General features: G+C 34.6%; 1 protein-coding gene across 1 annotated transcript in view; it reads left to right on the forward strand.

Moving 5' to 3' along the window:
* LOC142345732 (uncharacterized) overlaps nt 1–25,989 on the forward strand; it is a 188,103-nt gene that overhangs the window by 150,100 nt on the left and 12,014 nt on the right. Inside the window, exon 3 of the mRNA XM_075398021.1 lies at nt 11,097–11,308. Within this exon, the coding sequence (XP_075254136.1) occupies nt 11,097–11,308 (212 nt within the window). The remainder of the gene's footprint in view (nt 1–11,096; nt 11,309–25,989) is intronic.

A 25,989-nucleotide genomic window follows, 5' to 3' on the forward strand; every position in this document is an offset into this window, starting at 1 on the left:
TCCAATTATGTGCTATTAGTTATAGTTTCCGGCTATTTTTGCATTTTGTTTGTAAAGACACTGTTTTTGTTAAAGGACAATTTGTTCTGTTTCCTGTAGCCAATGATATTTGCTTCAGGTTTAGGTTTCTTTAAGTATTTTAAGTGAAAAGTAACTCTAAATTTGTTCAAAAATTCAAATGAAAACTTTGCAGATAAGTTTCTCAAGTACAATTTCTTTAATATTTGTCCACGATTTCTCTTACAGAATTGGTTTTGCGCCTGAAAAAAATGAATCTAATCAGGTTTTGTTAGACAATTTATCTGAATTAAATTTGATTTTTCTGTGGTTCCATTAATGAAACTCAGTTATGAAAAGAACTAAGATCACAAGAACTATGGAAAACAAATTTTCAATTTTTGCTAAAATTGTTTTCTAGATCGTAAACGACACCAGCAAATCAGGATCAATCAGATTTTACTGATGCTTAAAACTAAGTTTTTGATCCAAGAAGTTTCCCAGATTTTCCTAAAAGGAACCGACGGAAATGTTTTGTTATCAACGGTGCCTGTCAGTTTCTTTTGGTGAAATATTAAAAAGCCCTTTTTCTGAGTGTTTTTCGTAAGGCAATTCTTTTTGAAGCCACGCCACAACATTAAAAGGCATCTTGTTTCAAAAAAATAGTCCTTAATATTTTTTTATGATGTACATATTGATTTATCATCTGCAATTTGAATCACCTTGCTATATTTTGCTATATTTAGAAGTATGAGATAGCCTTTGTTTAGTTAATGCAAATGTTATATTCACCTTAACTTCAGCTTAAACTGATTTAAGGTAAAAATTTACCGTGAATTATCTTAATTCTTTTTGCTCTGACATCAGATTCTTAAGTCTAATTATTGTGGTCTTGAACCAAGAAAATTACTCATCAAACAAATAATTCTTTGTATAAATAATTTTGAGTATTATTTGGGCCACTAACAATGAAAAAAATTTAAAAAAGTCTATTTTCAAGCATGAGTAAAATGGATCAAAAACGCTTTTTTTTATCAGAGTAACTCATGGATGTTTTCTATTATACAATGAGCAAAAATGGATCCCTGATCTTTTAGGAAGAGATCAAGTTCTTTTCAGTTAAAATTATCTGAGTTTTGTTTTTTGCATAAGAAGGGTAACAAGAAAAAAGGATCAGAAAACACTTATTATCACAACAATATGAGGCAGTGAGTTATTCACCATTGCCATGAACCATTTGAGTATTTACAGTTTTTTCATTCAACAGATCGTTAGTCCGGACAAAATATTTTGGTTGTATTTATAGTCTCCCGGCTGTTTTTGCCTTGTTTCGTACGGACACAGTTATTGTTATTTTTTTAAAGTGTTTTGTTGACCGGTAAAACATTTCAACAAATCTGCATACTTTTGATTTATCTGTTGCTTAAAAATAAGCTTTGATCAAGGACTTCCCCATTAATTTGAAGAAACCACCAATTGAATTGGTTTGTTGTTATCAATCGTGCCTGTCAGTTCTTCATGGCCAAATTTTAACTAGGCATTTTCTGAGTTTTCTTGTTAGGAAAATTTTTATGAAGCCAAGCTGCAAAAATGTTAGGAACCATTTTTCAAAAGAGTGCTGCTCAAATTTTTTATGATGTAAATATTGATGCATCATCCGCAGTTTGAAACACCTTATTATAATTGGAAGTATGAGGTAATCTGTTGTTAAGGTAAGGTAAAGGTAAATTTACTTTAACTTCAGCTTAACTTGAATTAAGGTAATAAGGTACCTGAAATTTGTTGAGACAAATTTTCCTCAAATTATCTTAGTTTTTTTTGTTCTGACCTCGGCTTCGTCGATTTTCGTTGTCCTGCATCAATAAAACTACATCTCAAACAATATGAAAACAGTTTTTGCGTAACTCATTTTTAGCATTAATTGGGCCACAACCACAGGCGGAATGCAGTTTAAAAGGTTTACGAACAAGGGAGTGTAAAAGGGATCAAAAACGATTTTTCGTAAAATATTAACTCATAGATGAGTTCTATTAAACAATGAGCAAATATGGATCTAAAAACGTTTAAGATTAGATGAGGTGTCTTTTCGGGAAAAATTACCTGAAATTGTTTAGAGTATAAGAAGAGTAACTAGAGGAAAATCAGCAAACACTTATTATCACGACAAAATAAGTCAGTGAACTCTTTCACCATTGCCTTGGGACCATTTAGGTGTTTTCAACTTTTCATTAAAGAGATTGTTTGCTATAATTTATAGTCTCTGCTGTTTTGTATGGACGCTGTTATAGTTAAAAAACAATTCGATATGTTTCCTGTAACACATGATTTATCGGTCAGATTTAGGTCACTTGGAAGATTTTACGTGAAATATAACTGTGGCGGCTGACCTTACTAACTCAATAACCAAACTGAATTGCGCTTAAAGGCCATTTCAAGCCTTAAAGATAATTAGCATGACAAGCGAAATTTAATGTTACATTCTACTGAAGCCATACGGATTTGTTCATTTTGTTCAACATTTATATTTGGTAGCTATTATTAGTACGCAATTGTCATTCATGAAGTTAAAATATAACTCAAACTCAACTACCGCAACTATCACCAAAGTAGTTTTGCCAATTATGCACAAAATTCAAGTAAACAAAATTCACATGAAATAGTTAAAACAGCTTTAGTTTTTCTCTCCCCGAAACTGGCGAATAGTCAATAGGAAATTTCTGAGTTTTTCATTACTGTCATCAGCAGTTATGGCTAATGCACTGAATTCGTAGAATTTCGAATTTGAAGCTTCATTCGGAAGAAAAGACGAAATTCACTACCAAATTGCATCAGATTCTTTGCGATTGGATTGCGAATCAACCTGCTATTGATACAGAAAATTCGACAAAACTTTTTAACGGTTAACAAACCTCATGACATCAAGTTTACACTGAAAAACTGACGTTAGTGAAAAATTTTCACATTCTGTCGACATCTTAATCTACAACAAATCAGAGATGCTAATTTGACATGTACGGCAGTATAAATAGAGCTTGAAAACTACCAAAAATTAGTTCAAACTTGTAAATTTTGTCTTACTAACCTGACATACAGTGTGTATTGAAGCACAATTTCTTGAGTGGTAAATTACTTGTTATCGTGTCTTGTTTCTGTAGATCATATTAGTGATTGTACGGTTTCAACTTAATTTTGACTTGTGAAAATAGAATTAAATTTGATAATCTCAAAACTTTCTTTCTAAGGAACGAAGTTCCTAAAAAAGAGAAACTTTGTGCAAAGCATAAAGTAAGTTTGTTTGCTGGATTAAACGACGCCTAGCATGAATCACAAATTGCGTTTTTGAGCAATTGAGTGCAATGAGAAGCACAATGTGCGAACTTGGTTACAATTGTAAAATTTGATTATCGGGAAAAACTCTCCGAAAATATTAAGAAATCGGAGACGGAAATTATTTGCCCTAACCAGTAGCTAGGACACTTACCTAGAGCTGAACATAGCGGATTTTGCAATTTTGAATTATAACTTGAGTTATTAACCAAAACTCAACAAAAATTTTATTGTTTCAATTTGAATTACTTTGTTATTTTGAGAGAAAAAAGTTTGTAATACAGCAAAGCTGAGCAATTAGTTATCAGGAGTAATTGAGCAGCAATTAATGCAACGGCGTTCTACAGTATAGTCGATAATACAGTTAACTGCAAAAACACAATATCCGGACAGATTTGAAACCGCTGAAACGAATTGGGCGGTGCAAAGTTTTACAGGAGAGCAGCCGTTACACTTGGTCCGCCGACCCGGACAGTGGAAGGCAAACTGCTGTTTAATCTTACGAAGAGAGTGCCGAAGGCACCATCCAAAGAGAATCAATTGAATCAACTGCGCAAGGCCAATGAGGCAGATCGAAAAGTGTGAGTGCAATTCAAAAAACACGTTGAAGAGCTGACCTTGCTTAAAAGGAACAAGCAAAGCAAAAGCAAGCATCAACCAAGGAACTTAAGCACAACCCGCAGAGAGGAACTTCATACAACAGCTCAAAGGTACGACAAGAATTTCCAAGGTTTAGTGGAAGAAGTTAACACTAAAACAGGGATTGGCTACAAAATAATTGAAGATTCAATTCGACCCAACAAACTAAAGGTCCTCTACCAACAGACTGTTCGCCTTCTAGAGGAATAAAGACCCAAGCAACTGCAGCCTCAAAACAAGCTTGTGCCCTATCCAGCTAACTTCATTGAAGAACATCTGAAAGAAGCAAGAAAGTGCAAAGCAAGTTTGGACTATCATTGGCTTGCCTATATAAGCAAAGCCACGCAACCATCAATGAATGCAGAGCAAAGCAACACAACTCAAGCAGTGAACGACAGCGAGAGCAATAACAAATACCCAACGGACAACCCAGTTGCTCAAACAGAGCAAAATGGAGCAACAGCAAGTGGTCAAGAGAAGGAGAATGTTTCTGAAACTTCTTCAGCAAAGCAAAGAAGGAAAGGATGAAGAAATTCGATGTTGAATTCGAAACTAAGGTGCAATTAGAACATGCACGTTTCAATAGGGGGAAGCTAGAACTGGAAATGCAAACCAAGGAACTGGAAACCAAGCACCAAGGAGGAAGAGCGCGAGCTAGAGCGCAAAGTGAAGAGAAAAGCATCAGAGAACGATGATGCTCGTTCCCAATCAGTTAGTGCTCGAGACAAGTCACCCTTCAACTGGACCCCAAAGAAAAAAGGTGTCTCAGAATGGGCCAGTAGGGTCGACAACCTTCTAACACCAGATCGATCAACAGCCCGCTTTGAAGCCACCCCTGAAGTGAACAAGTATAGTCACTTTTCACGATATCGCAGTTCACGAGACCAATCCACAAGTGTTGAAGACCGAGACGTTTCCCCCAGAGCTGGTCTACAATACAACACTGGCTATTCAGGTAGTAGTAACCTACCAAAGCTGAAGTTGAACAACTTCGACGGAAACCCTATCGAATGGCCGTTGGGGTCTAGTATGTTCATTGCTACAGTGGATCAACGGTCAATACCGGACTCAGAAAAAATGAGTCACCTGAAAACACAACTGACAGGCAAGGCAAGGTCCGCAATCTCTGGAATGCTCTATTCTGGACATTTCTATGGTTCTGCATGGAGCATTCTGGAGAGGAAGTTTGGAAGGCCTCTTGTGATCATTGATGCACAACTGGAGAGTTTTCGCAAAGCAATCAGGTGAAGCCTCACAACTCAACAGGTCTGATCAATTGCTCAGTTATTGTTGCGAACTTTGTGAATGTGCTCAAAGAGTACAAGCAGATTGGAGATCTGCAATCAAGCTCGACACTGTATATGGCAGTAGATAAACTACCTCAAGTTCTCAAAGAGAAGTGGTGGTGCACCAAGGGTTTTCAGCTTTCAAGGGAGAGCGAAGAGAAGAAGACCGGAGAAGCACAAATAGAGACAAACGGTTCTCGAAAACATCGAACTTCAGTGCTAGTTCGAATGTGATAGAAACCAAGCAAATGCAAAGTGATCACTGCCTGCTAGCTGATGGCACTCATAAAATATGGAACTGTCCACTATTCAAGAACATGAGTGTGAATGATCGGTACGCAGCAGTGAGGAAGCAACGCTCAGGTTACGGATGTCTAGGCAAAGGACATGCAGTCCAAGATTGTAGAGTCAATGCGTGCGGCATCAATGGATGAATCAAGAAGCACAACCGATTGCTACACTCAGAAATCAAATGGACGAGGGCAATCACGCAGTCAACGTAAGCGCAGCAACAATCAACCAGAGTAAAGAAGTTACATGTTTTCTTCAGATAGTTCCTGTCTCAATACAGAGTGGTGGCAACAGGGTGACCACATATGCTTTCCTCGATAGTGGATCAACGGTTAACATCATCGATCAAAGTGTGCAAGAGAAGTTACGAGCTCAAGGCGTCGATATGACACTCAACATAGCTGGTATACACGGAACAAAGGATCTGAAGACGGAAAAGGTTCCTCTCAAAAAAAGAGACTACAATCAAAGGCGCATTCAATCGAAGCCTTTGCGCACCCGTCAATTTCCTTGAGGAACACAAACTACAGCTACAACAAGATGAAGCACAGCTTCAGTCACTTGAGTGTTCTACCCAACAAAAGCTTCAACTTGATGGAAGTCGGCATCATCCTTGGTCAAGATTCTTATTAGTTACAACGCCCATTGGACTACCAGAGAGAAACACGAAGTGAATTTTCCGCCGTTCTAATAGAGCTAGGATGGGTAGTCAGTGAACCCATGACGAGAAAAAGAAGACAAAATGCTTGTCATTTCGCCTTCACTGAAGATGTGAAAGTGACTGAGAATATCCAAACCTGGTGGGACATAGAAAACTTTGCCTCAAAAATGAACGTCGTCAGTCAATCAAAGAAGGAACTGCAGGCACAGAAGATGCTAGAGAGTACGAAGAAGCTCAGAGGCGAGCGGTACGAAGTGGGAGGGCTGTGGAGTGAAACAGTTCCAAACTTACCGAACAACTACAGCTCAGCCTTGGGTCAGCTTTACTCACTGGAGAAAAGATTCCAGAGGGCCCAAACGTGAAAAGTTTGTATCAACAGTCAATAGATACAAATGTAGAAAGGGTATTAGTAAAAATATTGGACAAATCCGAAGTGAAAGGCACCTTCGGGAAACAATGGTATTTGCCACACCATCCAGTGCTAAACCCGAACAAGCCTGGCAAAGTAAGACGTGTTTGCAATACTGCATCACAGTACAAAGAAGTATGCTTAAAAGAAAAGCTACTAGCAGGACTTGATCTCATGGAACGATATTCAGATTTCGTGAAGGACCAAGACCAGTAGCCCTAACAGCTGACATCGAATCGATGTTTCTACAAGTGCAAGTTCCCGAACAGGACAGAAGTGCCTTGAGGTTCTTATGGTGCCCAAGAACTAACGAATCTGTTCAGATATACGAATATCAGCGTCATGTATTTGGAGCTAAAAGGTCTCCAACTTTTGCAAACTATGCTCTCAAGCGAGTGGGACTGGACAACGAAAAAGAGTATCTAATTGCAGCAAAGGCAATACAAAACAACTTCTACGTGGACGATTTCATCAAATCAGTAGAAACCCCAGATGAAGCAATTGAAGTCTTCAATCAACTACAACCTCATCTCTGACGACACGGATTTGAACTGAAGAAGTGGATAAGCAACAACGATGCAGTTACCAAAGCGATCCCAGAAGACTTGAAGTCAGTCAGCAACACAAAGCAAGTCGAAGTGGAACCCAATACAGAGGGATCCTCAGTGCTAGGCTTACAATGGATTGTTATTGATGACAGTCTTCAAGTATTCAGAGGTACAAACAAGGAAGTTGAAGCACCTATAACCCAGAGGAAGATTTTGTTATTTGTATCTTTAGTATTCGACCCGATCGGATTGTTTGCTCCGTTCAGTGTTCACATGAGACGACTTCTGAAAGGCATTTGGACCAAGAATGGACAACGTCGGGACAACGAAGTGGAGCTTGGCGGCAAAGCATAATTCCTGAAATGGAAAGAACAACTTCCAATTGTAGCTGAAACAAGCATCGATAGAAGGTACTTCAACAGGGGAGGGATAAAACCGAACTTCATGTGTTTGCTGACGCATCTGAGGACATGATGTGTGCAGTGGTCTATCTACGTTCACAACCAAAAATATTCAGCTGACCTAGCATTTGTCATTGCAAAATGCAGAGTGGCACCGATGAGACATCTTTGAGTACCCCGATTGGATTTGCAAGCGGCAGTCATGGCAGTGCGGTTGAAAGAACAGATAGCCAAGGAACATGAAATCAAGATAAATAATTGTAGTTTTTAGTCGGACTCAACTGCAGTATTGCAGTGGATACACAGTTCCCATCGTAAACAACAAGTGTTTGTGGCCAATCGAGTGGCTGAGATACTGTATACAACTGATGGAAACATGTGAGCGGTATCAACAACCCAGCGGACATTGACACCAGAGCGATCAACATTGAAGAACTCAAGAGAAGTGAGTGGCTCAATGGACCGGCCTGGTTGAAACAACCAGAAAGTGAATGGCCAGAGCAAGCGAACCTAATCTTTGCATTAGATAAAGGGAATATACCCTCATCAGTCTTCATGATACAGCCTGAGGAAAAGAAAGCTGTTATTCAGTGGGAACGATTGAGTAACTTCAACAGACTATTGAATACAAAGGCATACGTACAGCAAGCTTTGAACAAACACGAATCAGCAACACTCGTAGTCAGCATTGAAGGAAGAGAAAAAACAAAAACAATAATCTTAAAGTTACTACAGCAAGAGCAGTTTGGTGAAGAGATGAAATCTCTCAAAACTGAAAAGGAAATACACAAAAGCAGCAAAATTCTACAATTCCCCCCTTCCTAGATAAAGAAGGACTTATTCGAGCCAAAGGCAGAATAGGCAAAAATCAATTGGACATCAATGCAAAGCATCCAATTTTGCTACATTGGAAACATCATGCGGTTAAATTATTCTTGCGATATGAGCACAAGGACAATCAGCACAAAGACACTGAGCATGTAAGAAACATCGTTTAGCGGAAGATGTGGATACTAGGCATACGGAACGTCTTAAGATCAATCAAGAACAAGTGTGTTACCTGCAGAAAAAGCAGAGCACAAGCGATAGTACGATTAATGGCAGATCTACCCGAAGAGGGCTTAGAAGCTTCAACAGCCTTCGCAGATGGGGGAGTTGACTACTTTGGCCCTTTCATTGTGAAGATTGGGCGAAGAAACGAAAAACGATGGTGTTGTCTGTTTACTGGTCCAACTATGAGAGCGGTGCATATAGAAGTGGTACCTAAGTTGGACTCAGACCAAGTTCCATCATCAGTGACAATGGGACAAATTTCGTTGGAGCTGAAAGAGAATTTACACAGTATGTTGCAGCATGGAACATAGAAGGAATCGAAGAACATCTAATTCAACTAGGGATCAGATGGAAGTTCAACCCACCCGCACCACCTCACTTTGGTGGAGTATGGGAACGGTTGGTGAGAAGTTGCAAAAAAACAACGTACTCAGTGTTGGGGAACAGATCAGTCACAGAGGACGTTCTCTCAACTACGATGTGTATTGTAGAGCAGACGTTTAACGCAAGACCGTTGACTCCGGTCAGTTCAGATGTTAATGACTTAGAAGCATTGACCCCCAATCACTTCTTGCTCGGCAACAGGAACGCTTGCTTACCCTACCTACCATGCGCAGAGGAATTTAATGATTATCTCTTTCGACAAAGACAACCCCAAGCAAATCTCATATGGGACACATTTCGTAAAGAATATCTGCCAACTCTGAGTAATCGACAAAAATGGCGATCTACGGCAAATGAAACCCTTAAAGAAGGTGATCTCGTTTGGTTGACCATAAACAGCAAAAGACGTGGATGTTACAACCTAAGTTGAGTTACGGAGACCATCGATGGGTCCGACGGTGCGATTCGATCAGCGATAGTTCAAACGAACGACGGAGTGTACAAGAGACCAGTAGTGAAGCTCGCCCCAGTACTACCTGGTAAGGATGTTTTCGCCATGGAAAACAGGGCCGGCGATGTGGCGGCTGAGCTTACTAACTAAACAACCAAACTGAATTGCGCTTCAAGGCCAATTCAAGCCTTAAAGGTAAATAGCAAATAGCATGACAAGCGAAATTAAATGTCACATTCTACCGAAGGCAACCGGATTTGTTCATTTTGTTCAACATTTATATTTAGTAACTATTATTAGTACACAATCGTCATTCATGAAGTTAAACTATACCTCCAACTCAACTACCGCAGCTACCACCAAAGTAGTGTTGCCAATTTTGCACAAATTACAAGTGAACAAATTTCACGTGAAATAGTTAAAACAGCTTTAGTTTTTCTCTCCCCGAAACTGGCGAATAGTCAATAGGAAATTTCTGAATTTTTCAATACCGTCATCAACAGTTATGGCTAATGCACTGAATTTGTAGAATTTCGAATTTGAAGCTTCATTCGGAAGAGAAGACGGAATTCACTATCAATTTGCATCAGATTCTTTGCGATTGGATTGCAAATCAACCTGTTATTGATACAGAACATTTGACTAAACTTCTCCATGGTTAACATACCTCATGACATCAAATTTACACTGAAAAACTGACGTTATGGAAAAGTGTTCAAATTCTGTCGACATCTTTATCTACAACCAATCAGTGATGCTAATTTGACATGTAAGGCAGTGTAAACAGAGCTTGAAAAACTACCAAAATTAATGCAACGGATTTCTACAATATAGCGGATAATACAGTTCACAAATTTAACTGCAAAAACACAATATCCGGACAGATTTGAAACCGCTGAAACGAACAGGGCGGTGTGAAGTTTTCCTTGATTTTGACAGGAGAGCAGCTGTTACAATAACGCTATATATATTTGTTCAAACATGCATTGTCCTCCGTGAAGGGCTGATTTTCTTTATAGAAATTTTTGATACTAGATGCAGATTCATCTATGCGTATCTCTAATGAATTTTTGATGATACTTCTTTCATACAGATATAAAACTTTGGAAACCACTGTTTATCATAAGTATGTTGTGGAACTTCTAGGAGTTTGGCGTACTATACTACTCTAAAAGTGCTGTATAGACCATGCTAAGAATATAAGCATTTCTTGAGTGTCTGCTTCTGGTAAGTCCGTACTGCAATTGTAATTTAACTTGAATTAAGTTGTTAATCCCTCTGTTTCGTGTCTCGCAACTTTTTCTAAGCTTGAATTGATAGTATCTGCGTTATTTGTCGCTACTAAGCGTTTAAGAAAGTCAAATGATGATTGTCTAAATTGTTCATCTTTATGTGTAGTACGGTTTTCTCGTTGAACTTCTTGAACAAATTCAATTAAGGTATCTGAAAATGTGCAAAATAGAAGTTATTGGTTGGCGTAGGAATAAAGTAGTTTCATTGGTTAATTGTTGACCTAGAATTTCTACGAGACAAGAGGTAGATGCCGTTCTGTCAATTTGAGAGGTTTTTCTCAAAATTGATATAATGTGACACGTGAAATTTCACAGAGTGAAAAAAATGCAAAACGCTAACATTCGCACTTTGTTTAGGGACAAAAACAGCACTTTCGACAGTTTAATTGGCGTGAAGGCTGAAGTTAGGTTAACGAAACACAGCATTTTTGACATTGCGATGGGACTCAGGGTGAACGAATTCTTGTTCGATCCAAAAACTACAAATTCAGAGATGCCACATTTTCTGAAGTCGACCACAATGTGTATGTTCACTGGGTACCATGGGAAACTGTCCGATATTAGATCAGGTAACGTAAACTTTCACGCTCTCCTTTTCCGTAGCTGTAAACATTTGTATTAACTGATTTATGTTTTTGATTTACTTTGTTGATGAGAGGCGCGAAGATCATACTGGAAAATCGCAATGTCGATTTTTTTTAATCGACTAAAGAAAATTTTCCGACAGTTCTTGCATAATCTTATTAATTCTTGTTTTCAAATCCCTATAATTGACAAATATTGCGAAGATCTTGAAGATTCTTTCTTGTTTATCTTATCAAGATCTTATTTCTTGAGTTTCTTGCAAAGATCTCGCATGTCCGTACATATCTTGACGTTTTCTTACCAAGAATATCTTACCAAGATCTTATCAAGATTTGTCAAGTTTTAATATATGCTTCTTATCAAGATGTTTCAAGTTTCATTTCACTGGGCGGGCAATTAGCTATGCCGGCTGCAGATTTTCGAGGAAATAATTAACATTGGAGAAACACATTGTTGTCATATCCTAATGATATAGCGAAATTTCACCGCCTAATTGAATACAAAACTACTAATTCTTTGAATTTGACTTTTAATTTAGTTTGAAATTTACAGATATATGAATAACAAAAATTTTATATTTAAACGTATATATTTCAAACAAGGACAGCAACAAGAGCCTATTCGACAAATCGATTTGCTGCCCTACTCTAGATATTGGCACCGAAGAGATTTTGCTGAAAAATAAATTCCCAAAAATAGACAAATAAGGACCACTTGTCGAGAAACGGGAGACTTTGAACTGAAGAAAAATGTTGATGTGTTCCGTTTTCGTGAAGCTGTAACGACAAAAGCCATTTAGTGTTCTCTTCCGTCTCGTCGATCAGCGATTAAGTAACTTGCTGGCAACAAACACATCAGCAATTAATATTTCACCACAATATCATATGATACATTTATGTCAATTGGATTAATTTTGGGGACTTAAAACTCAATTTCATAGAGTTAAAACACCACTCATTTTTTGTTATTGCGGCAAATTATTCTTAACTTTGCAGAAGTTTTGGCTTTCCTGCTAGTTTGGTTTTTCTGAAAACAGTTTAAAAATTCCTGTGTTAGTGTTATATATTCATTGTGTATCTTTTGGTAAAAATTTACAAATTTTCTGCTAAATTCACAATTCAGGAAAAAAAATTGCATATGTAACGCTAAAATTTAGGTATTTTAACTTACGTTAAAAATTGAAATAACTTCTTCTGTCAGTTTTGCCTCTTCAAAAAAAACTTTTCAAACGTTTTTTTCTTAATTGGTGTTTATAAAATGCGCTTTCGCTCAGTTATTGTTATAAAGCAAGCAGAAGTGTATTTTTTATAGAATCAATGGAAACAAAACAAAGGAGAAAGTTAGTTGCTGTTAAAATGAGGCTGTGGTTATATTCTAAAAAGGAACAAGGAGACGTGGTAATGAGCGTTTGCACATCAAGTTCCGACACCGCTTAACCAAAATTTTCGTTTAATTGTCTACCAAATTAAAAGATAGAAAACTTTATGAAAAATCTCAATTTTTATTAAAAATAGTTGGTGTAATAATAAAAAAACTGCTTCCAACTCCAGGCAATTCGAAAGATAATAATGCAACATTAGTGGACCGATGAGATAACACTACCAGACAAGACAAACAATCACAAAAATGACGTCAAATAAAACATAAAATAAACAAGTAAAATTGTTCTTCAGAAGAAAAAAACATGAAAACAGTCCTTAATGGGACTCGGTAACAAGTGCACAGAAAACGAAAACGACACAGTTAAAAGAAGATTATGTTTTCCTGAAAACAAATATTTTTAAAAACTGAATACCTTTCTATACCAATTCAAATGTTTAAAAAGGTTTATAGTCCTTCACTCCGCAATATGAAAACTTCGAAACTTGTCATCATTAACCGGGAAATGTCGTACGTCTACAAAATACGACAAAATCAGACGAAACAATGGTTCCCTAATTTTTAGAAAAATATGGCGTCGAAGCCGTTAAAACCGTATTCTAATCCGATACGATGAACTGGGCTTTATTTGAACAAGAATAGTGAGTTATTTTCTTTTTCAATAATGAGACTATGTAACAAGTATTGAAAATAAAAAAAAATAAAAAAAACATTTTGCATTAGGAAAACAAATAATTTCGGAGACATAAAAATATTTGCTAGCAAATCACGTTCAGAAAACAGGTTCTTTTATTTCTCAACAAAAACATTGAGATGCATTTTTTTGGAAATTTTCATACGTCTACAAAAAATGATAATTAGAAGAAAATCAAAAACGAAAAAAATGAGAATAAATCTGCATGGAAGCCGCTAATACAAAACGCAATGCACTAAAAGTTTTGATATGTTCAATTGTGCCTTTGCTCAACACTAAAAACTTGATGTGCAACCCATATTTAATAAAAATTAGTAAAAATTAGACAAAAAGGAACAGCGACTTGAATAAAAAAAAAGCTATATATTTTGTAAAAACAATTGATTCCAAAGCCTTGAAAATTTTTATCTAACAAATAAATCAGTAAAACGGGCTCCTTGGTTCTTCGATAGGAAGCCGCTATTACCTGAAATTGTCTAGAATTTATGATTCGACCAAAAAAAGAACGGCAGACAAAAACAAAATTTAAAAGTCAAACCAACTTTTTGCCAGAAAACCAGGAAGACTATTTAAGGAAACGTTTTTGTTTCTTCGAAAACAATTAATTCCAGAGACATAAAAACAATTAGTACCAACTGACGGCAACGATAATGTTTTTTTCCTAAAAAGATTGAGATCTGTCTTTTTTCAAAATATGTCTTACGTCTACATAAATAACGATAAGTAGACAAAAATCAACAATTGAAAAAGTATTTTGAAAAAAACCTGTATGGAAGCCCCTAAAATATAACCGATGCAGTAAAAACATTCAATTCTTTCAATCAAACCTTTTTCTGACACCGATGATTTGACACGCAGCAAGTTGTTTTTGAAACTAGGTAAAAATAGACAAAGACGAACAGTAAAATGCAAAATTAAAAAGACTGAGCATTTTTTTAAAACAATTGCTTTCAAAATCATGAAAAAAATAGATATCTAGTGAAATTAGAAAATATTTTCTTCTGTTTATCAATTAGCTATTAACTTTTTACTGAATAATTGCTGCGTTCAACTGAACCTTCTAACAGGCCAATAACATAATGTTATTTCTGAACTGTCAATCAAAAAATTTTTGTGAAAACTTGTAGATTCGATGCAGAAGCACAATTAGTTAAAAGGTAAAACCGCATTAAATGTTAAAAATCAAATTTTTAGAAATAAAACTTGAACCGTTTTTGGTCAACCCTAAGCTAAAAATTGGCCAAACAGAGAAAAAAGCAGGGAAGCTCAATAATCCATTGCTTTTTATCTGAAAAATTGTTTTTTTTTGAAAGTCAAAACGACCGTAATTTTTCGACTAAAGAACTATATAGTTTTCTCCAAATAAAAAATTTGGAAACCAATTGGAGCCGCCATTAGTACGCTTCGATTTAACGTTTTTTTCTGCATTGACGAACAAAAAAAATGCAAAAATGATTTAGAAAAGACATTGATTTATTACAATTCAATTTTTTTTGTTTTTTAAAAAAACAACTATTAAACCAAACCTAGCCTCGCCATTGCCGTTTGTGTACTGATAGCACGCAATTGTTCAGAATGATATCATATCGAGATTTTCACGCAAAGCTCAATATAAACGACGAGGACTAAGGAGGCTTCTTACAAAAAGAGCAAAAATTATTTAATGTTTCACAAAAATCTAAACCTCGATAACTCCGTGGAAAAAAGAAAAAAAAGACAGAAAAGAAACTCAAAAAAGATTTTTTCCGCATATTCTATACTGGAGGGATTTTCTTAAGATACCATTCACAACTCTCTACGACATTTAATTTGATCAGTGAATTTTGACTGAACAAAAAACAACAAAATGATAATATAGTTCCCACCAATAAAGTGGGCCGGAACAAATATTTTTGAAAAAACTTCAAGTGTGCAAAAACAACACAGAAAAATTAATTCCTTTGCAAATCCCATTGTAGGCTCGTAATAAAAGGCAGCTCACTGTTGAGAATAAAAAAACTGTTTTTGAATAGAAAATAAGATATTCGGAAAAGTTTTGATTATATTTGGAGTTGTTTGGCTCATTGATTATCTCAAATTAGAAGTTTAAAGTGTTCCCGATTGACTTGCTTTCAATGCACGCCAGCAATAGCTCCATGGAATTTTGACTGAATATGGAAATGGCTGAGTTTCAAAAAAAAATTAGCGAAAATTTCAGCCAAAAAAAAGGATCGAACAACTCAACAACACACTTTTGTTGTTAGAAACATAACCAACAACACTATTGTTAACAATTTTAACACATTTTTTCAAGCAAATTTTGCAGAAATTGCGTAAAGCGACGGAATATTTGAACCATAAGAGCCAAAATCAGTGTAATGTTCACAAAAGTTTAAACCTCGATATCTCTGTGGAAAAAAGAAATTAGAAGTTGAGGGTGTTCTCGACTGACTTGTTCACAATGAGCAACCAATAAGTGCAAGGAGTTTTGACTGAATTTGGAATAGGCTGAATTTTAAAAAAAAAGTTAGCAAAAACTTCAGCGAAAAAAAAGGATCGAACAGTTCAACAACACACTTTTCTTAGAAGTAAAACCAACAACTTTTTTTTTAGCTAAAATTGTGTAGAACTATTAAATATTTGAACAATCAGAGCAAATATCAATGAAAATTTCAGCAAACATAAACATCAATAACTCAACAGCGGAAAAAATTATACCAAAACTTTTTCTATATTTTCACGCTGGACGAATTTTCTAATGACTATCTCTCACAGCTCTCTATGATGATTATATTGATTGGCGAAAATCGATTGAACAAAAAACATATTTGTTTTTATGGTTACCCCAATAAGTTGGGTCGGAACAGTAATTTTTGATAAACTTTCAGCGGGAAAAAATAGTACACAAAATTAATTCTCTTGCAAATTCCAATGTGGGCTGGTAATGCAAGGCAACTCACTGTTGCGAATAAAAAACCTGTTTTTGAATAGAAAAAAAGGTATTCGGAAAAATTTTGATTATATTTAGAGTTGTTTGGCTATCTGATTATCAGAAATTAAAGTTTGAGAGTGTTCTCGATTGACTTGTTTACAATGCACGCCACCAATAGGTGCAAGGAAATTTGATTGAATTCGGAAATGGCTGAATTAAAAAAAATTACCAAAAATTTCAGCAAAAAGATAGAGTTCAACATTTCAACAACACACTTTTGTTGGAAGTAAAACCCTAATACTTCGTTAACACTTTTAACACCTTTTGTTATCAAAATTTGCTAAAATAGCGTAAAACTACGGAATATTTGAGAAATCAGAGCAAAAATCAGTGAAATGTTCACAAAACATAAACATCGATAACTCTGTGCAAAAAATATTCCAAGAAATGTTAACTATTCACGTTGGACGGATTTTCTAATGCTACCACTTACAGCTCTCTATGATAATTATTTTGATGGGCGAAAATTGATTGAACAGAAATAACCTATTTGATTTTACATTTCCCCCCACTAAATTGAGTCGGAACAAAATTTTTTTTGATAAACTTTATTTGGGAAATAATGCAAGGCAAATCACTGTTGAGAATCTAAAAAGTGTTTTTGAATAGAATATAAGATAATAGAAAAAAATTGATCATTTTTGAAGTTGAAAAAATTTTTATTTCTTCACGATGGACAGAGTTTCTAATGATACATATCAAAGTTCTCTATGATGATCATAGTGATTGGATTAAATAGATTGAACAAAAAATTGATTTGATTTTATAGTTCCTCCCACTAAGTTGGATCGGAACAATAATTTTTGATATACTTTAAGCAGGAAAAAATGGTACAGAAAATCAAATTCTTTCGCGAACCCCAAAGTGGGCTTGACATGCAAGGCAACACACTGTTGAGAATATAAAAAGAATTTTTGAATAGAAAAAAAGATAATCAGAAAAAAATTGATTATGTTTGGAGTTGTTTGGCTATCTGATTACCTTAAATTTGAAATTGAGGGTAATCCCAACTGACTTGTTTACAATGCACGCCACCTATAGGTGCATGGAATTTTGACTGAATTTGAAAATGGCTGACTTTATGAAAATTTAGCGCAAAACTCAGACGAAAAAATGATCGAACAGTTCAATAACACACTTTTGTCAGAAGTAAACCAACAATTTTGTTGTTAGCTAAAATTGCGTAAAACTACGGAATACTTGAACAATCAGAGCAAAAATCAGTAAATGTTCACAAAACATAAACATCAATAGCTCTGCGGACAAAAAATACTCCACAAAATTTTTTGAAATGTTCGCGCTGGACGGATTTTCTAATGATACCACTCAGCTCTCTACGATGATTGTACTGACCGGCAAAATTCATTTGAAAAAAAAACTTATTCGACTTTATAGTTCCCCCTAATAAAATGGGTCGGAACAATAATTTTTGACATACTTTTGGCTGAAAAAAATAGAACAGAAAAACTAACTCTTTTGCAAACCCCAGAGTGGGCTTGTAATGCAGGAGAACTCACTGCTGAGAATATAAAAACTGTTTTTGAATAGAAAATAAAGTATTCGGAAAAGTTTTGATCATACTTGGAGTTGTTTGGCTATCTCATTATCTCAAACTAAAATTTGAGAGTATTCCCGATTGAAAATGGCTGAAATTATGACAAATTAGCGGAAATATCAGCAAAAATGATCAAATAGTTCAACAACACACTTTTGTCAGAAGTAAAACCAACAATTTTGTTGTTGGCTAAAATTGCGTAAAACTACGGAATATTAGAACAATCAGAGCGAAAATCAGTAAATGTTCACAAAACATAAACATCAATTGCTCTGCGGACAAAAAATACTCCAAAATTTTTTTGAAATGTTCGCGCTTGACGGATTTTCTAATGATACCACTCAGCTCTCTATGATGATTGTATTGACCGGCGAAAACCAATTGAACAGAAAAACTTATCTGACTTTATAGTTCCCCCTGCAAAAATGGGTCGGAAAAATAATTTTTGACATACCTTAGGCTGGAAAAAATTGTACAGAAAAAAAATTCTTTTGCAAACACTAAAGTGGGCTTGTGAAGCAAGGAACTCACTGCTGAGAATACAAAAACTGGTATTGAAAAGAAAATAAGGTATTCGGAAAAATTTTGTTTATATTTGGAGTTGTTTGGCTATCTGATCATCTCAAATTAAAATTTGAGATTGTTCCCGATCGACTTGATTACAATGCACGCCACCAGTAAGTCCAAAAAATTATAACTGAATTTGGAAATGGTTAAATATTTAAAAATTTATCAAAAACTTAAGCAAAAAATAGGATCGAACAGTTCAACAACAGACTTTTGTTAGAAGTAAAACCAACAACTCTTGTTAGCTGAAATTGTGTGAAACTGCGGAATAATTGAACAATCAGAGCGAAAGTCAATGCAATGTTCACAATACACAAATATCGTTAAAACTCCGCGGAAAAAAATATTCCAAAAAATGTTAACTATTCGCGTTGGACGGATTTTCTAATGTTACCACTCACAGCTCTCTGTGATAATTATATTGATCGGCGAAAATCGATTGAACAGAAAAAAAAAATATTCAGAAAAAATTTGATTCTTTTTGAAGTTGTTCGGCTCTATGAATATCTCAAACTAGAAAATGAGAGTGTTCCTGATTGACTTGTTTACAATGCACACCACAAATATGTGTAAGGAAATTTGACTGAATTCGGAAATGTCTGAAAAAAAAAATCAGAAGTTTCAGCAAAAAAAAAGGATGAAGCAGTTCAACAGCACACTCTTGTTGGAAGTAAAACTCTAATACTTCGTTAACAATTTTAACACCTTATGTTATAAAAATTTGCTAAAATAGCGTAAAACTACGGAATATTTGAGAAATCAGAGCAAAAATCAATTCAATGTTCACAAAACATAAATATCGATGACTCTGCGGGAAAAATATATCAAAAAATGTTAACTAATCACGTTGGACGGATTTTCTAATGTTAACACTCGCAGCTCTCTATGATAATTATATTGATCGGCGAAATTCGATTGAACAAAATATTGATTTGATTTTATTGTTCCCGAACTAAGTTGTACGGGAAAAAGATTTTTGATAAACCATAAGCGGGAAAAATGGTACAGAAAAATAATTCTTTTGCAAACCCCAAAGGGGGCTTAAAATGCATGGAAATTCATTGTTGAGAATACAAAATCTGTCTTTGAATAGAAAATAAGGTATTCGGAAAATTTTTGATTATATTTGGAGTTGTCTGGCTGTCTGATTACCTCAAATTAAAGTTTGAGAGTGTTCCCGATTGACTTGTTTACAATGCACGCCACCAATAGTGCAAAGACTTTTGACTGAATTTGAAAATGGCTGAATTTAAGAAAATTTAGCGGAAATCTCAGCCACAAAATGTGATCGAACAGTTCAACAACACCCTTTTGTTAGAAGTAAAACCAACAGCTCTTTTGTTTGCTAAAATTGTGTAAAACTAAGGAATATTTAATCAATCAGAGCGAAAATCAACGCAAGGTCCACAAAACATAAACATCGATAACTATGCGGAAAAAAATTCCAAAAAATTTTTAAATATTCACGCTGGACGGATGTTCTAATGATACTGCTCACAGCTCTCCATGATAATTTTATTGATTGGCCAAAATCGATAGAACAAAAAATATATTTGGTTTTATGGTTCATCGCAATCAGTTGAGTCGAAAAAATAATTTTTGATAAACTTTCAAGCTGGAAGAAATAGTACAGAAAAATTATCTCTTTGCAAATCCCAAAGCGGGCTTGTAATGCAAAGCAACTCATTATTGAGAATATAAAAACTCTTCTTGAATAAAAAAACAAGATACTCAGAAAAAATTTGACTTTTTTGAAGTTGTTTGGCTCTGATTACTTAAAATTAGAAGTTATGAGTGTTCCCAATTGATTTGCTTACAATGCACGCCACCATTAGTGCAAAGAAATTTGATTGAATTCGGAAATGGCTGAATTAAAAAAAAATTAGCAAAAGTTTTAGCAAAAAAATAGGATTGAACAGTTCAACAACACAATTTTGTTGGAATTAAAACCCTAATACTTTGTTAACATTTTTAACACCTTTTGTTATCGAAATTTGCTAAAATAGCGTAAAACTACGGAATATTTGAGAAATCAGAGCAAAAATCAGTGAAAGATTCACAAAACACAAACATCGACGACTCTGCGGAAAAAAATATTCCAATAAATTATAAACTATTCACGTTGGACGGATTTTTTAATGCTACCACTCACAGCTTTCTATGGTAGTTATATTGATCGGTGAAAATCGATTGAACAAAAAATTTATTTGATTTTACAGTTCCCCTTACTAAGTTGGGTCGGAAAAACAATTTTTGATATAATTTAAGCGGGAAAAATGGTACAAAAAAATAAATTCTTTCTCAAACCCCAAAGTGGGCTTGTAATGCAAGGCAACTCACTGCTGAGAATATAAAGACTGTTTTCGAATAGAAAATAAAATATTGAGAAAAAATTTGATTATATTCGGAATTGTTTGGCTCCTTGATTACCACAAATTAGAAATTGAGAGCGTCCCGATTGATTCGTTTACAATGCACACACCAATAGGTGCAAGGAAGTTTGAATAATTTGGAAATGGCTGAATTAAAAAAAATTAGGCTCGAACAATAGACACTTATGTTAGAAGTAAAACCAACGACACTTTTGTTAACAATTTTAACACCTTTTGTTAGCAAAATTTTCTAAAATAGCTTAAAACTACGGAATATTTGAATAATCAGAGCGAAAATCAGTGAAATGTTCACAAAACAAAAACATCGATAACTCTGTGGGAAAAAATATTCCAAAAAATTTTTAAATATTCGTTGGACGGATTTTCTAATGGTATCACTCACAGCTCTCTATAATGACTATATTGATTGGAGAAAAATGGTTGAACAGAAATAACCTATTTGATTATACATTTCCCCCCACTAAATTGAGTCGGAACAAAAGTTTTTGATAAACTTTAAGCGGGAAATATTGCGAGGCAACTCACTGTTGAGAATATAAAAATTGTTTTTGAATAGAAAATAAGATATTAGGAAAAAGTTTGATCATTTTTGAAGTTGAAAAAATTTTTATATAATCACGCTGGACGGATTTCCTAATGATACCTATCACAGCTCGCTATGATGATTATATTGATTGGATTAAATCGATTGAACAAAACACCCATTTGGTTTTATGGTACCCCGCACTAAGTTGGGTCGGAACAATAGTTTTTGATAAATTTTCAGCGGCTTGAAATAGTACAGAAAAATTAATTCTTTTGCAAATCCCAAAGTGCGCTTGTAATGCAAGGCAACTCACTGTTTGGAATATCAAACCTGTTTTTGAATAGAAAGTAATATATTCAGAAAAAATTTGATAATTTTTGGAGTTGTTTGGCTCTTTGTTTACCTCAAATTAGAAATTGAGAGCATTCCCGATTGACTTGTTTACAATGCATGCCACCAATAGGTGCAACGAATTTTGAGTGCTTTTAGTAATGACAATTTCAGCAAAAAAATAGGATCGAACAGTTCACCAACACTTTTTTGTCAGATTTAACATCAGCAGTCCTTTTGTTAGCTAAAATTGAGTAAAACTAGGAGTTTTTGAATAATCAGCGCTAAAATCAATGAAATGTTCACAAAACACAAACATCGATAACTCTGCGGAAAAAAATACAAAGACTATATTCACGCTGGACGTAGTTTCCAATGATACCACTCACAGCCTTCTATGATGACCACATTGATCGGCGAAAATCGATAAAACAAAAAATTCTATTTCATTTTATAGTTCCCCCCACCCCCTAAATTGGGCGGAACAATATTTTTTGATAAACTTTAAGCGGAAAAAATTAGAGCAAAAATCAGTGAAATGTTTACAAAAAGTTAAACATCGATAACTCTGTGAAAAAAAAAGAAATTTCCAATTGCTGGACGGATTATGAAGAAAATGTTCTTGCTGGACGGATTTTCTGTTGATACCAATCACAGCTCTCTATGATTATCGTATCGATCGGCGAAATTTGATTGAACAAAAAATAAAAAATATATATGATTTTACATGATTTAAGCGGAAAATAATAATACAGAAAAAATAACGCCTTTCCAAATCAGAAAGTGGGCTTGCAATGCGAGGCAGCCCACTAACTATTGATCAAATAAAAACCTTTTACCAGAATAATGCGCATCACAGTTGTTTCCACAGTAAAAAAAACTCCAAATCGGAAACACTTTTTGATCAAGAAATTTGCTGAAGGACTCTTCACTTCACTGCATTTAAAAACTACATGATATTGATTTTTAACATGAAAATCACGTTTTAAGCGACCAGTTTATGAACCATTAAGAAATATTTTGAAGAAAAATTTCAGTCGGAACCCCGAACAAAATATGTTTGAACGCGTTGTCTTGGGAAATGCAAAGACCAAAACTTTTTGGTTCGTCAAAAAAAAGTAAATTTTGCCTGAAACCTTAGTCCAGAATAACTTAAAGAAAATAGTCAATTTTTAAGGCAATTTCACTATCAATACTGCACATTCGACTTTATCCAATTTACAACCATACCTTTTTGGCTCCCTTAGGAATAATAAAAATTCTGTCCTTGTGGCTTTTCTAGGTAGTTTGTTTCAAAAGATCTTAAATTTCTTTGATTTGCAAAAATAAGAAAAAAGTTTTCAGCAATATTTTTCAGGAAACGTTATTAGAACTTAATTTTTTTCATTCTGATTACGAAACCAGCAAAAATTCTGCAACTTCTTTTGTTTCTTCATATTGGTACTAGAGTGCTTGTTGGACTTTTTACACAGAAGGTTTATAATAAAAAAATCAACAAGGAAATTGGAATGCTTTATACAAATATGAGAAAATATTTGGTAATTTTCTACAAAATTACAAAGCGTGCGTTTCTTACCATTGTTTTTAGAGGGGAGAATATGAAATCTGTTTGTGAATAGAACATAAGATAACCGGAAAAAATTCGATTATATTTGAGTTTGTTTAATTCTTTGTTTGTCTCAAATTTGAGGCTGATAATGCTTCCGATTGAATGGTTTACAATGCACGCTACCAATAGGTGCAGAAAATATTGAACTGCCATTGGAAAAAACAAGTCGACTTCAACTACTTTATTTTTTGGGCATAAATTGGATACCTGTGCGGTCTGGGTGGAGGAAGGGGGGTGGGGGTTGGTCACCAAAATCAGAAATGGTTTACTCACAAGATCATTTGATTCAAATTAACACCACTTTTTTTCTCTGGAGTTCAAAGTCTGCTCGTTCCAGCAGTCTTAAAATAAACGCATTTTGCATAATTACCAAGTTAAATTAGGAAAAAACCGCACAAATATATTTCAAGAACAGCCTCAATATAAAACTTGATCCAAAAGTAAAACTATTTATCTTTGTAAATTAAAAAGGTTTTGTCTGCAGTTTTTAGGAGTGTTAATCCGGTAAATGTAAACAAAGTGGACAAAAGAGGCTTTTCTCCTGCCTTTTTTGAAAAAAAAATTGCTGAATTTGGAAAAAATTAGCAAAACTCTTATCCGAAAAATAGAATCGAACAGTTCAACAACACTCATTTTTTTCGAAAAAAACCAACGACAAAATCGCTAACAATTTTAACAAATTTTGTCCAATTTTTTTTACAAAATTGCGTAAAACTACAGAGAAATTGATCAACAAGAGCCAAAATCTGTGAAATTTTTACTAAAAGCTGAACCTCGATTACTCTGGAAAAAAAATACAAGAAAAAACTGTTTTGTTTTATATTTCACGCTGTAGCGTTTTTCTTATTATACCAATCACAATTCTCTACGATGATTATATCGATTGGAGAAATTTTACTGAACAAAATAAAACCGTTTGATTTCCTCCCCCAATAATGTGGTTCGGAAGAATACCTTTTGGAAAACTCTAAGCCGGAAAAAGTTAGTGCAGAAAAATTAGTTCCTTTGCAAATCCCACAGTGGGCTTGTCATGCAAGGCAGCTCACTGTTGAGAATATAAAAACTGTTTTGAATAAAAAATAAGATATTAAGAACAATTTTGATTAAATTTAGATTGGTTTTGCTCTTTGATTATCTCAAATTAGAATTTGAGAGTGTTTCCGATTGACTTGTTTTCAATGCAAGCCGCCAAAACATGCAAAAAATTTTGGCTAAACTTAAAAAGTGCTGAATTTGAATAAGTTTGGCCGAAACTTCAGCCAAAAATAGGATCATGTAGTTCAACAATTCTCTTCTGTTTTTATAAGTAAAACCAACAACAGTACCGTTAACGCTTTTAACATATTTTGTTATTAAAAATTTGCAAAAGATTTGTATAGCGACGGAATATTTTAGCAAGAAAAGCAAAAATAAGTGAATTGTTCACAAAAGTTGAACACGATAAATCTGTTGAACGAAATTTTTTTCTACGCCGGACGGATTTCCTAATGATACCACTCACAACTCTCTACGATGATTATACCGATCGGAGAAACTTGACTGACCAAAAAACCCGTTTGATTATATATTTCTTTCCCCCACTAATTGGGTCGCAACAATAGTTTTTAATGATTTTTAAGCAAAAAACAAAAGTCCAAAAATATAATTCCTTTACGAATCACAATGTTGGCTTGCATTGCAAGGCAGCTCGATATTGATATAAACACTTATAACCAGACAAAAGGACATCACAGTTGTTCAAACGGTAGAAAAAAACTGCAAAACTTAAAGACGAAATATCAGGGAAACGACTTAAGAACCGTTCACTTCTTTTAAAAACTACATGATACTGAGCTTTAACGTTCAAAGTCACGTTTTGTACGACCAAGTTTTGATCCATTAAGAAAACTATCTAAAGAAAAACTTCAACTTTATCCCCAAAAAGTACAATTTTGCGCCTTGTACTGGGCAATGCAAAGACAAAAACTTTTGGAAAATACACAAAATTTTAGTTGCATCAAAAAATTGTAATTTTTCCCGAAAAATTAGCCCAAATTAACTTGAAAAGTGTCAATTTGAATGGCCATTTCTCTGTCTAAAAAGCACTGCCGATTTTATCCGTTTTACACCAATACGTTTTGGCTCTCCTAACAATAAAAAATCCATCGTTATGGCTTTTCCAGCTAGTCTGCTATAATAGACCGTAAGATTTTTGATTTCTCTAAAGAAAAGGTTCAGCAAAATTTTTAGCGGTTTTTTATCACCTAATTTTTTTCATTTTTTTAACTAAATCAATAGAATTTCACTAATTTCTCTAGTTTTTTTTTTCATGTTCGTCCCATTGTGCTAGTAGGTTTTTATTACACACAAGATTTATACTGATAAAACCAACAAATAAACTGACCGCTATATTTTAAGGGGATTTTGTGCCCATGGAGTATCAATAGAATATAAAATCTGTTTTTGAAACAAAAAAAAATACTATTGAAAAATTTAACCATATTTAGATTTGTTTGGCTCTTTGATTATCTTAAACTAGAAATTAGGAGTGGTCCCAATTGACCCGATCACAATACACGCCTCCAAAAGATGCAAAGAATACTGGCTGAATTCTTAAGTTGCTGAATTTGAGTAAATTCAGCGGAAATGGCAACCAAAAGA

This window comes from Convolutriloba macropyga, chromosome 9 (genome assembly GCF_964194025.1).
Source record: "Convolutriloba macropyga chromosome 9, txConMacr16.3, whole genome shotgun sequence".
Lineage (NCBI taxonomy): Eukaryota > Metazoa > Xenacoelomorpha > Acoela > Convolutidae > Convolutriloba > Convolutriloba macropyga.